The following is a 14,295-nucleotide window of genomic DNA, read 5'->3' as shown; positions in this document are numbered from 1 at the left end:
CCCCCCCCCCCCCCCCCCCGGCCCGGCCCGGGTCCCGGGTCGCCCGCACGAGCCGGCTGGAGACAACTCTACGTACCCTGGGCTCCTGTGACGTTCTGTTAGAAAAGCAGGGCCCGAGCTTGTGGTACCGCCGGGGGTCGTCGGGCAGGGGAGCTGCGGGTCAGCTCCGGGTCCCCGCGCGCCGTGGGTCCCATCGGCGATGCTACAGTTCGGCCTGCGCTTCTGATGAGCCGTGCTCTGAGGGGACCCCGGGACCACAGTTCTCCAGCTTTGTATTTTTAACACCTCCGCTTGCCCGACCGCCCGACGCCAGAGCGCCCTAAGGTGACATACCCCGAAATGAATCTGCCCCCGGAGACGTTGAGGCACTCAGCCTTGCGAAAACTTTCCTCTGGCCGGCTACCTGCGGGTCACTGGCTTCTTTGTGAAAGTTCCAGTCTTTGCAAGCCTGGACCTCAGGACTCTCTCTGTCTCTCTCTGTCTCTCTGTCTCTCTGTCTCTCTGTCTCTCTGTCTCTCTGTCTCTCTGTCTCTCTGTCTCTCTGTCTCTCTGTCTCTCTCTCTCTGTCTCTCTGTCTCTGTCTCTGTCTCTGTCTCTGTCTCTGTCTCTCTCTCTCTCTCTCTCTCTCTCTCTCTCTCTCTCTCTCTCTCCTCTCTCTGTGTGTGTGTGTGTGTCCAGGAGGAGTGTGGAGGAGAAGGCTGTTCTTGGCAGTGCCGCTGAAGGGCAGGCGTGGCCCAAGTAGGGATAGGTGGTGGTGAGGTTCTTTAACAAGGCATGCTTCAGTCTAGTCAGAGACATCTTTTCTGCATTGGGGGAGGGCGGGACATGACCCACAGCCCAGACTGTTCTAGAGAATATACGGGGTTTAGGGGTTTATCCAAATTTCATCAGTGTGAGCCTAGGTAGTATCCTTCCTTCTTCCCTCCCTCGCTTCTTCCCTCTCTCCCTTCCTCCCTTCCTAGGACTTTATAGTCTTTTTAAACCTCCCCCATCCCTTTAGGATTTGGAAAAGAAACAGGAAGTCAAAGATTCAGAGAAAAGAGCGTTCACTCCACAACTATAAACAGTTTATTTTGTGCCAGTAAATATTTCCGAAGTCACTGGAGGTCTTTGGAAAACCTCAGTTTTTATCTGCCCCCTGCAGAGAAGGTAGGTCCTCTTAGAGTTCAAAACTGAGAAGAGAACATTTTTACAAGTGGATTCTAGCCCCCGAAGCCATACAATTCTGTCACTAAGGACAACGAAACTGTTGAGAATTCACCAAGGTGGTGCTCTACTGAGTTACAGCTGCCTTCTACCTAGTTACAGAATTACAGAGTGACCCAGGAAATCTCATGTCTAGACCAAACTGAAGTCTTGATTTTCTTTTTATTATGACTTCATTATTGGGCACCAAAGATGTCAAAGCATGTTTGGTAATCTTAAAGCTTTTCTACTTCATCGTAAAACTGTATAATTACAACAACTAAAGACAAATAGATGTAGTTAACTTTGAATTTTTTTGTATCATTACCTAAGTATCTTTACCTAGCAAGGTTCTAGATAAGAGATATGTACTGTACCTTTCATAGTTGACATTAACAGTTACTTCTCTATTATTTGAGTTATTGGTGAGATTCCTGGCAGGGATAACAACTAATAATAAATGGTTAAATCTGTAAGTGTGGTCAAACAAACAAACCCATTCTTTGTTTGCATTTTCTCTGTGTAGCCCTGGCTGTCCTGGAACTCACTCTGTAGCCCAGGCTGGCCTCAAACTCAGAAATCTGTCTGCCTCTGCCTCTCAACTGCTGGGATTAAAGGCATGCGCTACCAGTGCCCAGCACACATATGTTCTTTTTAGTTGGGATACAATTCACAAACCATAAAATTGACCCTTTGACAGAGGATTGGGGCATATTTGTGCAGTTATTCATTATCCAGTTCTAGAATGGTTTCTTCATGCCCACTAAGAAACTCTAGGCCAGTGCTTCTCAACCTGTGGATCGACACCCTTGTGGGGTAGAATGACTCACAGAGGTCACCTAAGACAATCAGAAAATACAGATATTTATGTTATAATTCATAAAAATAGCAAGATTGTAGTTATAAGTAATAATTTTATGGTTGAGGGGTCATCACAACAGGAGGAATTATATTAAAAGGTTTCAGCTTTAGGAAGGCGGAGAACCACTGCTCTAGGCCTGTTAGTCACAATTGCCTTTTCCTCATCTCCTTGGCAACCATTGACCTATTTTCTGTCTTTGGATTTGTCTGTTGTGGACATTTCCATACACTGTTACCTGGAGTTGTGGACCATAGGATAACTTGAAACATGTGTGTGTGTGTGTGTGTGTATGTGTGTGTGTGTGTGTATTTGTACTAGTTAGCTTTCTATCACTGTGATAATTCCTATGACCAAAAACAACTTAGAGGAAAGGGGTTTTTTAGCTTACAGTTTATAGTCTGTCATGAAGATAAGTCAGAGCAGGAACTGAGGCAGGGTGGGAGTCTGTGGGGCAGGAGCTGATGCAGAGGCCGTGCAGGAAGGCTGCTTACTGGAGTTCTCAGGCTATGCTCAGCCTACTTTCCTGTACAGGTCAAGAACTATCCAGAGGGGGCACAGCTCTGTGGGCTGGGTGCATACAGTTTTGGTTTTTTGCTTTTTTGTCAGCCCAACACAAAAAACACATCCCTATTAAACCCTAACCTTCCTTCTCTTGACTACATCAACCACTAATAAAGACAGTGCCCTACAGACTTGCCTCCAGCCGGTCTGGATGGGGACAGTTTTCTAGTCGAAGTTTCTCTTCCCAGATAACTCTAGCTTGTGTCAACGTGACAAAACCCAAGAACCAAAACAATTGACACAAAACACATCACTATCAAACTATAACCTTTTCTCTCTTGTTGTCCCCAAGACAATATTAAAATAACAATTAGAAAACATTCCCGCTTCTGAAAAGTCCCATAGTCTTTAAAAAATTTCAACACTTAAAATTCCAAGGTCTCTTTAAAATATTCAGTCTCTCCAAAAAAAAAAAAAAAAAAAACCAAAAGACAAAAAGCAAAACATGCAGTCTTTAATTGTGGGTGCCTGTAAAATAAATAAATGTTAGATATGTTCTTGCTCCAAGATGGGAGAACGAGAGCACATTCACATTCAGTCCACACAGACCCCAGAGTCCAACGACCAAGGAAAGCTCAGGTTCAGACGGGTGGTGCTCCCTGTCTTCCGGGCTCCAGAGGGCATCAGCGGCTCTGCCTCTGTGGTTCTGCCCTTCACACCACATGAAGCCTGTCTCAGGCTGAGGCCAGTCCACAGCATAGCTGCTGCTGTTTCTTGGTGCCTGTCCCTTAGTACCACTAGCTCCAATATTCTGCTGCAACCACCACATAGTGCTAAAGCCAACTTGTTCCCACGAACACATCAATCCTGGTGCTTCTACTTCGGCTGAGCCACACCTTCACCAATGGCCTCTCCTGGCCTCTCACAGTGCCAAGGCTCAGCTGCTCATCCTGACCCCCTTCCTGCCTTCAAAACCAGTACTGTCTGGGTAACTCTATACATTACCAAGTTTGTCTGCAGAACAAGATGCGGTCTTGACCTTTCCTGGACCAGAGCTTCTGTGCGCTGACTCTGAGGAAATATCCCCAGAAAAATTTACCTCAGTAATGCTGGTCTCGTCTCTTAAGCACTTGTAAAGTCTCAGCTCTAGTTAACCAGCATTGTTTGTCCAAGTAAAGCAAAGGTTTCACTTCAGTGGTTCTGGTCCCTTCTATCACAGCTGATTCTTCAACCCTAGCTGCCCAGATTCTTAATCCAAAGTATTGAATGATCTCAATAAAGTTTTTAAGATACTCTGTTAGTGGCAATGTATAAATGTTTGTTGCAGTTTTCCTCTTAACCCAGCTAGCTCCCAAATAATTGAGACTGGACTATTATATCTATATAACAAGCTTTAAGGGCACAACAACCAGGCAATATTGCTCTATTTTAATCCTCTCAGCTCATCTGACTACCTCCCAGTCAAAATCCCAGTGATGCCTGCATTTTAGTACCAATCTGGCTCTCTGGGCTCCCAGTGTTTTCTCATTATGTCTCCTTGACTCTCTTCCCTTACCGAATCCCTACTCTCTCTCTCCTTCCCTCCTCCCCATCCTGGAAGAAGTCTAACCCTGTTCTCTCCCCTGCTCAGTCATTGACTGATCATCTTTGTCATTGACCAATCAGAGAACAAGTGGAGAGCAATGCCTATACAATGTTGAGGCAAGAGATACTCAGAGTAAGGACTATAATCCAATATGGGGGCACAGAAATCAGCATTTGAATAATGCAAGGATAACTTCTACATGGCGCACAATAACGTTATGCCTACTGTACTTACTTCTGGAACTTCACAAGCCAGGCCTCCATTGTCATCACTTGCAACATTGTCATCTTTCAGGCTCCCAGGTTCATTGAGCTCTTGAGTGCTCAATGGCTTTTCCAAAATCCTTGCACAATCCTCCTTTAAAAAACAAAAACAAAAACAAAAAAAAAATCAAAACCAAACCAAACCAAATTAAAATAACAGCAACAAAAGCATAGCTTGGGAGCAGATGCAGAGAACCATTAGGCCAAACTCCGAGAATCCCACAGAGGAGGGGTCAGAAGGTCTGTAGGAGGCAGAGGGGTCAAGGACACCACAAGAACCCAGCCCACAGAATCAACTAAGCAGGGCTTTAAGGGACTCACAGAGACCGAACCAACAATCAGGAAGCCTGCATGGGTCTGCTCTAGGTCCTCTGCATATATGTTACAGTTGTGTAGCCTGATCTTCTTGCAGGACTCCTAACAGTTGGAGTGGGAGGGTATCTCTGCCTCTTTCAGCTGCTCTTAGGGCCCTTTCCCTTCTACTGGGTTGCCTTGTCTAGCCTTTATATGAGCGTGTGTACCCAGTCTTATTGCACCTTGTTTCTGCCATGCTCTCTTGATGTTCCTGGGAGGCCTGCTCTTTTCTGAAGGGAGGCAGAGGAGGAGGAGCAGATCTGGGAAGGTGAAGGGAGGACTGGGAGAAGAAGTGGGAGAGGGAGAGGAAACTGCAATTGGGGTGTACTATATGAAAGAAGAATAAATTTAAAAAATATGGTCAGGTTGATTATAGTAATGGTATGTGCTCGGGTCCAACTTCTGTCTTAGTTAAGGTTTCTATTGCTGTGATAAAACACCGTGACCAAAAGCAACTTGGGGAGGAAAGGGGTTTTTTAGCTGACAACTCATAGATCATATATTCCGTCTTTGAGGGAAGTCAGGGCTGGAAATAGGGCTGAAGCAGAGGCCATTGAAGAATTCTGCTTACTGTTTTTTCCTCATAGCTTGCTCAGCCTGGCTTCTTACAAACCTCGGGACCACCAGGGGTGGCCTTGTCCCACCCCCATGGCCTGAGCCCACCTATGTCAATCATCGATCCAGAAAATATCCTACAGCTTGCCTACTCGTGGAGACGCTTTCTCGTTTGAGATTTGAATCAGGTTTCATGCTTGCATGGCAAGCACTTGGCCAAGTAAGGTCCTCATTTAGCCTCTTTTTTTTTTTTGTCTCTGACTCTTTTGCCAGCTTTTGGGACCCTTTTGTTTTCTCACACTAGGTTGCCTCATCCAGCCTTAACATGAGCGGTGGTGCCTAGTCTTACTACAACTTGATATGTTGAGTTTGGTTGACAGCCTGCCCTTTTTTGAAGAGAAATGGAGGAGGAGTGCACTTTTGGGGGAAGGGACAGAGGACAACTTGTGTTGTAGGGAAGGGCTGGGGGGAGAGGAAGGGAGGGGCAAATACAATCTCAGATGTATAAAGTAGCAATAATAAAAATTAAAGTAAGATTGTCCTTTTTTGTTTTGTTTTTGAGATGGGGTCTTGCTATGCAGCCCTGGCTGTCCTGGAACTCACTGTGTAGACTAGATTGGACTTGAACTTACAGAGATCCGCCTGCTTCTGCCTCCTGAGTGCTGGGATTAAAGGTGTGTGCCACCAAATCTAGAAGGTTGTTTTTGTTGCTGATTAAGTTGTTTGAGTCATTTCCATATTCTGGACATGTCTCTTCTCACATACCTGATTTTCAAATCTTTTTCTGTCTGTAGGCTATTTTTACAAGCTTTTCATAGTGTCCTTGAAGGCCCATAATTCCTAAAGTTTTGATGCGGTTTCATGTATCTGTTTTCTGATTTCTTAGAGCTTTGGGTTACATTTAAGCCTTTAATATATTTTATGATAATTGGTATACCTGGGATGAGGGAGAGGCCTACATTCATTCCTCTGCATCTGGATATCTAGTTGAACCACTTCATATGTTGAAAGCTGTTGTCTTTCATGTTCAATAGTCTTGGACCTCTATCACTAGAAAGTCCCAGACACCAGGGACCCAAGAGGTCCCAGGACCCAACAGAGAGGACATTAGCCAAAATACCCAACAAAGAAGAGATAGAACCTGTAGAGACCATATCCAGTGGATAGCCACGGCCTCCAGTTGAGGGTTGGGGCTACCCACCCACCTCAAAAATATTAATCCAGAATTCCTCCTGTCAAAAGGAAATTCAGGGATAAAGAGTGGAGCAGAAACTGAAGGAAAGGCCATCCAGAGACTGCCCCACCTAGGGATCCATACCATCTGCAGACACCAAACATCCACACTATTGCTGATGCCAAGAAGAGCTTGCTGACAGGAGCCTGGTATAGATGTCACCTGGGAGGCTCTGCCAGAGTCAGACTAATACAGATGGGGATGTACGCAGCCAAACATCGGACTGAGCATGGGGACCCCAATGGAGGAGTTAGGGCAAGGACAGAAGGAGCTGAAGGGGTTTGCAACCCCATAGGAAGAACAAAAATATCAATCAACCAGACCTCCCAAAGCTCCCAGAGGCCAACCAACCACAGAGTACACATGGGGGGACCCATGGCTCCAGCTGGATATGTAGCAGGGGATGATCTTCTTGGTCATCAATGGGAGAAGCCCTTGGTCCTGTGGAGGCTTGATGACCCAGTGTAGGGGAATGCTAGGGCACCGAGGGGGGAGTGGGTAGGAGGGTAAGGGGAGCACCCTCATTGAGACGGGGGAGGGGACAGGGGGTTTGTGGAGGGAAAAATGGGAAAAGGGATAACATTTGAAAAGTAAATAAATAAATTAACCAATAAAATATGGAAAAAAGATTTGGCTTGTGTTTAGGGAACAGGATATATTAGTCAATACTGGGGAATTCTGAGTATTTATCATCATGTGTTCTCCTAGACTGGGGGCTTGGTTCCTTTGGGAAATCCATTCCTAGTGTAAATTTCATCAATTCATGGCAAAGGTCATTCAGAAATACAATTAGGCCCAAAACCATTAATAAACATTCACAACTACTTGCACGAATCCCAGAGCTAGAAGCATCCAGGCTGTTGAAGTCAGTAGTCCTTTAGACTTGCAAGTCAGCCTCCCTGGCCTAGACCTTCCTCCCTCCAGTGAAGCTTTCCTGGGCTTAATCTCCTTCAGAAGGACAGTTAATGTTATAGAAAACACCGAGTTGGCCAGGAAATGCAGTGGTGGCGCACGCCTTTAGTCCCAGCACTCAGGAGGCAGAGGCAGGTGGGATGTCTGAATCTGAGGCCAGCTTTGTTTAGAAAGCTAGTTCCAGGACAGCTAAGGGTACACAAAGAAACCCTGTCTCGGAAACAAAACAAAACAAAAACCAAACCAAAACACTGAGTCCAGATATACTAAATGTAGATGATTCTAATTTTCATCTTTATCTGTTTGCTTTTTCCCTGAAATGAAAATGTACTTGTCAGGCCTCTAATATCTCCCCTGGTTAGAGAAGCAAGAGACTTTCTGGCCTGAGACACTTAGCCTGGACTCAGAAGAATCCAGAGTGATCCAGGTTATCATTCTAGTGCAAATCAAAACTGTAATTCTAGCGCAGGTATGGTATTTCTATGGGTTATTTTGTCATATCACGAACACATTGTGACAAGTCTGCAAATCTGAGTGTGAATTATGAGGGCCTTTTAAAAGTCTTCCCTGTTGAGAAGAGTTAATAGACAGTAGTCTGCGTCTGGGCTGTGCTATCGCACGCAGGTCAAAAGTTCTACTGGAAGCAACACTGGTTTGCTCCTCACAGCTCGTCTGAGCAGCTTGCAATCATTAGCATCTCTCGGTCCTTTAGCATGGGTAAACTGAAAGAGGAAATTAACACCCCAGTATGGCTTCCAGCCTTGACATCTTGTCTGTCATTTAATTCTCCAAACTATAGCAAGTGCTGGCTTTATCTCAGAATTGAGACATGTGTGTGGATCGCATTCAGTACATTGGGTCATTTCTTGAATTGTCTTCAAGGCTAATGTGTGTATTGACAATTCTCTCCTCCCACCCCTTCTCTTAGAAGAACTATGGAGGAGCCCTCTGAGCCAGAAGGACTAATAGATTGGAAAGAACGCTGTGTAGCTCTGGAGGCTCAGCTCATGAAATTCCGGGTTCAAGCAAGCAAGATCCGCGAGCTCCTAGCAGACAAAGTAAGGCTTCCCCAGATCTTTCATTACTGTCGGTTATTGGATCCCTGTTTAACATGCATTAGATGACCTCATTACTCCTGGGGAGGGCAACGATTTTAAAAATAATGAATATAGTCTAATATTTATGAAGTATTTGAAGCTGCAGTTGACGTAATTTTCCCCAAATATGGGACAAAAAAAAATTGTGAGCACCAATTGAATATGGGAATATTACATGTTTGATGAATACAGAGCTTATTCATTCCAGAGAGAAAGCTAGAATTTATTTGATTTATTAAAGGAATTTAATAATATTTTAATCTGCTTTCTGTTGAAGAATATAATTTTAAGCCTGGTACAGTGCCACAAGCTTGTAATCCCAGCACTGAGGTAGGAGGATCACAAGCTTAAGGCCAACCTGAGCCACACAGCAAAATCCCATCTTAGTAAAACAAAGCAAACAAAAAAATAATTTCAAAGTAATTATAGAAGAAAACTCTTTACTGATATCAAAATGTGCTTATAAATACTTGAAAGAATCAACCTTTTTAGGAATTTCTAATTATATGTTACAAAATTATCGTTGGGGCTTGAATTGAATTCGGTATAGTCATATTCTTCTATTAATAGTAATGTAATTAGATTTTTTTGTCACTGGAATTGTATTCACACACATACATACATACATATATTTATTTCCTGGGAACGTGGATTCTAGACTTTACTGTCTGATATAATATTGTGTTAATTTCCTTTCGTTTTTTTTTTAAAGATTTATTTATTTATTTTATGTATATGAGTACACACTGTAGCTGTACAGATAGTTGTGAACCTTCATCTGGTTGTTGGGAATTGACTTTTGGGCCTCTGCTCACTCCAGCCCAAAGTACACTGTAGTTGTCATCTGATACACCAGAAGAGGGTGCCAGATCTCATTACAGATAGTTGTGAGCCACCATGTGGTTGCTGGGATTTGAACTCAGGGCCTTCAGAAGAGCAATCAGTGCTCTTACCCGCTGAGCCATCTCACCAACCTGTTAATTTCCTTTCTAATGCTATGATGAATACCATTGCCAAGAGCAAATAGGGGAGGAAAGAGTCTATTTGGATTATATGTCTGGCTCCAAGTCCATCACTGAGGGCAGTCAGGGCAGGAATTCAAGCAGGAGCAGAGACAGGGACCATGGAAGAGTGTGACTTACTGGCTTGCTTCAGGCTCATGCTCAGCTGGCTACCTTTCTTATTTCCCAGAGCTACCTGCCCAAGATGGCACCGCCCACAGTCGGATTGGGCCCTCACATTAATCAACATGCCCATAGCCCAATCTGATGGAGGCAGTTCCTCACTTGCGATTCCGTCTTCCCAGAACACAGTTTGGGTCAAGTTGACAAAACAAATCAGCACAGATACCAACATGCCACATGCAACCATGGGACATTTCAACTAGACTTGTTCAGACTCAGTATGTTGCAAATGTAAAATACACTGTGGGTTTCAGAGATTTTATATGAAAAAATAAAACAGTTCAGCAATAATGATTACATTGACTGTTTTGAAAGTATTTTGAATATTGAATTAATTGAGTAATATTATATTTTTTTTGCTCTGTATTGCATGTTCTAGAGAATTTAAAATCAATATGTGGTTCACATATTTCTAGATAATGTTATGTAGATGGATAATGTTATTTATCTATCTATCTAGATACTCCTCTTTGTTTTTAAGATTTTTTTAAACAATTCTTCTTTTATTTTTTTTAAAGATTTATTTATTTATTTTATGTGTATGAGTACACTGTGGCTGTACAGATGGCCATGAGCCATCATGTGGATGCTGGGAATTGAACTCAGGACCTCTGCTCCGTCCAGCCCCGCTCATTCCATCGTAATACACTGTAGCTGTCTTCAGACGCACAGAAGAGGGCGTCAGATCTCATTACCAGTGGTTGTGAGCCACCATGTGGTTGCTGGGACCCGAACTCAGGACCTTTGGAAGAGCAGTCAGTGCTCTTACCCGCTCAGCCATCTCGCCAGCCCTGTTTTTAAGATTTTTTATTTTATGTATGTGGATATTTTATCTGCATGTATCTGTACCCCAGAAGAGGACATCTGATCCCATGAGACTACAGTTATAGAGGTTGTGAGCCACCATGTGGTTGCTGGGAATTGAACTCAGGACCAATTCCTGAAAGAGCAGTTAGTGCTCTTAACTGCTGAGCCATCTCTCCAGCCCTGCAAATGTTGTTTTAAACTTGAGTTCATAGTCTTTTGAGATGGAGACTGGCACATGTGTCACTTCTCCATAGGAGCTTTAAATCTTTGTTTCCTGCTAGGCAAGCATCCCTTAGAAGTGCCCTAAAATAAATCCAGTAAAATAACATTTTCTTGAAACCTTTGCCTTTCTCATCCTTAGCATTTTTTAGGTGGAAAGACTAAAGTGACCCCCCTCAGCCCATGTTACAGATAACCCAGTTGCAGGCTCTGTGGAATGTGTCCTCAAAATTAATGTTGTGTGTTTGTTAATTTTAGGATAAAAATTAAGGCTTGAAAAGGTTCCAGTTTGAATATAGCTAAGGAAAATTTAACTCAATGTTGACTATCATTCATGGGGTGTTATTTTTTTCTCTTTTCAATATAAGAATAATTTCTCGTGTTGAAAGGTGATTTATGTAGTATTTTCCACAAGCCCAACTACCTAGACAGTGATTTTGTTTACCCATCAGTGATTTCCTGTGGCTAAACCTTGCCTATACTTCCCAGTTGTTGCCTTTGCTTCTTGACAAGCTGGTCCCGTTAAACAATGGACTAAATAAAAGTTCTGTTTGTTGGTTCCAATTAGCTAACCTTATATTTTAATTTGTATAGCAATGTTTGTCCCCACACACCCCCACCGTGTGTGTGTGTGTGTGTGTGTGTGTGTGTGTGTGTGTGCATGTGCACATGCGTGCATGCATGTGCATGGAGTCCAGAGAGCAGCCTCAGGGAGTTCACAACCTGTGGAGTATGACCCCCATTGGGGTTACATATCAGATATCCTGCATATAAGTTATTTACGTTATGATTCATAACAATAGCAAAAATTACAGTTTTGAAGTAGCAACGAAATACCTTTGGGAATCACAACGTGAGGAACTACACTAAAGAGTCGCAGCATTTGAGAAGGACGAGAACCACAGATCTCTCAGTCTTGTTTTTCTGAGACAGGATCTCTTTACTGAGATCTGGGGCTTACTGACTACTTTGGTGGAATGGCCATCGAATCCCAGTGGTCTTCAGACCCCCTCCCCAGTGCTGGGATTATAGATCACACCAGCATACTTAGCTTTTTACATGGACTTGCAGGACCAAATTTAGGCCTTCTTGGTTGCATAGCAAGCACTTTACTGACCGAGCCATCTCCCCAGCCCCTATTTTGTTCTTTTAAAAGCCATTACAGAAAGTTCCTTATGAAGATTTTTTTTGACATTTTTTTAAGTCATCAAAATAATTTATAATAGTTAAATGCCTCCTTAATACACATGATATCTTCTGAAGCTTAAAGTAATATGCACTCAACCAGTTTTTAAAATCTGTTTGGAACATTAAACATGATAGAAATAGAGAAAAAAATCTCTCATGAAGTCCTCTATGAGAGGAAATTGTGAAAGGATTCTGATTGGACAGAAACCATTCCATCTCCAAGGTAGAATACACAGCGTAACTGTGGCTTCATAGAATTAATTGGGTAGTGTTCTTTCTGTTTCTATTTTGTGAAAGAGTTTGAAGAATATTTATATTAGGTCTTCTTTGAAGATCTGATAAAATTCTGCACTAAACCCATCTGGTCCTGTTTTTTTTTTTTGTTTGGGAGACTTTTAATGACTGCTTCTATTCTTTAGGGGTTATGGACTGTTTAGATGGTTTACCTGATCCTGATTTAACTTTGGAACCTAGTATCTGTCTAGAAAATTGTCCATTTCATCCATATTTTCTAGGTTTGTTGAATATAGGATTTTGTAGTAGGATCTGGTGATTTTTTCGAGTTTCTTCAGTTTCTGTTGTTATATCACCCTTTTCGTTTCTGGTTTTGTTAATTTGGATACTGTCTCTGTGTCCTTTGGTTAGTGTGGCTAAGGGTTCATCTATCTTCTTGATGTTCTCAAAGAACCAGCTCCTGGTTTGGTTGGTTCTTTGTATAGTTCTTTTTGTTTCTACTTGGTTTATTTCAGCCCTGAGTTTGATTATTTCCTGTTGTCTACTCCTCGGGTGTATTTGCTCCTTTTTGTTCTAGAGCTTTCAGATGTGCTGTCAGGCTGCTGGTGTATGCTCTCTCCAGTTTCTTTTTGTAGGCACTTGGAGCTGAGTTTTCCTCTTAGCACTGCTTTCACTGTGTCCCATAAGTTTGGGTATGCTGAGTCTTTATTTTCATTAAATTCTAAAAAGTCTTTCATTTCTTTCTTTCTTTCTTCCTTGACCAAGTTATCGTTGAGTAGAGCGTTGTTTAGCTTCCATGTGTATGTGGGGCTTTCTGTTGTTTTTGTTGCTATTGAAGACCAGCCTTAGTCTGTAGTGATCTGATAGGATGCATGGGATTATTTCAATATTCTTGTATCTGTTGAGGCCTGTCATGTAATAGATTATTTGGTCAGTTTTGGAGACGATACCATGAAGTGCTGAGAAGAAGGTATATTCTTTTGTTTTAGGATGAAATGTTCTATGGATAGCTGTTAAATCCATTTGGTCCATAACTTCTGTTAGTTTCTGTGTGTTTCTGTCTACTTTGTGTTTCCATGATCTGTCCATTGATGAGAGTGGGGTGTTGAAGTCTCCCACTATTACTGTGTGGTGTGCAATGTGTGATTTGAGCTTTAGTAAAGTTTCTTTTATGAATGTGGGTGCCCTTGCATTTGGAGCATAGATGTTCAGAATTGAGAGTTCTTTTTGGTAGATTTTTCCTTTGATGAGTATGAAGTGTCATTTCTTATCTTTTTTGATGAATTTTGGTTGAAAGTCAATTTTATCCATTATTAGAATGGTTACTCCAGCTTGTTTCTTGGGACCATTTGCTTGGAAAATTGTTTTCCAGTCCTTTACTCTGAGGTAGTGTCTGTCTTGGCCACTGAGGTGCATTTCCTGTATGTAGTAAAATGCTGGGTTCTGTTTACATATCCAGTCTGTTAGTCTATGTCTTTTTATTGGGGAATTGAGTCCAATGATTTTAAGAGATATTAAAGAATAGTGGGGTGCCCTGAGCAGACCTTGGGGGCAAACTCTGTAGCCAGTCCCACAACACCTAGAGAAAGCTCCATTCCCAGGCACTCTAACATGCCCAGGATCAGAGGTGAGGAGGACACAACATCTGTCCCAATACCGGGAGTAACTGGGACCAGCAAGACCCAGGCACACAGGAACTCAGCCAGCCCAGTGGCTCGGGTAGCTTCTGGTATGTCTGGGACAGCCGGTGCCCTGAGCAGACCTTGGGCTCAAACTCTGCAGCCAGTCCCAAACCACCCAGAGGAAGCTCCACTCCCAGGTGCTCTAACAAGCCTAGGGTCACAGGATCCCAGAATCACAGGATCCCAGAGACAGCTTGACTCTGAGGAGTTCTGACACAACCAGGATCACAGGAAGGACAGGCTCCAGCTAGATTTAGCAAGGGCAGTTAGCAGTACAGATAACCAGATGATGAGGGGCAAGTGTAAGAATATAAGCAATGCAAACCAAAGTTACTTGGTATCTCCCATCATAGCAAATCCTGGACACACCATCATACTGGAAAAGCAAGATTCAGATATAAAATCACTTCTTATGATGATGATACAGGACTTT

General features: G+C 43.0%; 1 protein-coding gene and 1 long non-coding RNA gene across 10 annotated transcripts in view; one reads left to right on the top strand and one right to left on the bottom strand.

The window, feature by feature from the left end:
* The window catches only part of Plekhh2 (pleckstrin homology, MyTH4 and FERM domain containing H2), a 106,210-nt gene that overhangs the window by 187 nt on the left and 91,728 nt on the right, over positions 1 to 14,295 (top strand). For 2 of the 8 annotated variants that reach the window (XM_031357431.1, XM_031357427.1), the window contains exons 1-2: positions 101 to 324; positions 8,380 to 8,509. In XM_031357431.1, the coding sequence (XP_031213291.1) occupies positions 8,387 to 8,509 (123 nt within the window). In that variant the 5' untranslated portion in view covers positions 101 to 324; positions 8,380 to 8,386. Of the gene's footprint in view, positions 1 to 100; positions 325 to 5,503; positions 5,526 to 8,379; positions 8,510 to 14,295 lie in introns of those variants that run through there. The other 6 variants (XM_031357435.1, XM_031357433.1, XM_031357432.1 and 3 more) reach the window with 4 other exon arrangements.
* Positions 3,420 to 14,295, bottom strand: part of LOC116080824 — a 33,664-nt gene continuing 22,788 nt past the window's right edge. Inside the window, exons 3-4 of one of the 2 annotated variants that reach the window (XR_004114623.1) lie at positions 4,368 to 4,490; positions 3,420 to 3,619 (exon numbers count right to left, since the gene is read on the bottom strand). This is a non-coding gene — a long non-coding RNA (uncharacterized LOC116080824). Of the gene's footprint in view, positions 4,491 to 14,295 lie in introns of both variants that reach the window. The other variant, XR_004114622.1, reaches the window with a different exon arrangement.

This window comes from Mastomys coucha, unplaced genomic scaffold (genome assembly GCF_008632895.1).
Source record: "Mastomys coucha isolate ucsf_1 unplaced genomic scaffold, UCSF_Mcou_1 pScaffold6, whole genome shotgun sequence".
Taxonomy (NCBI): Eukaryota; Metazoa; Chordata; class Mammalia; order Rodentia; family Muridae; genus Mastomys; species Mastomys coucha.
Note: the sequence above shows the minus strand (reverse complement) of the source record. Positions and strands in the feature narration are given on the sequence as shown.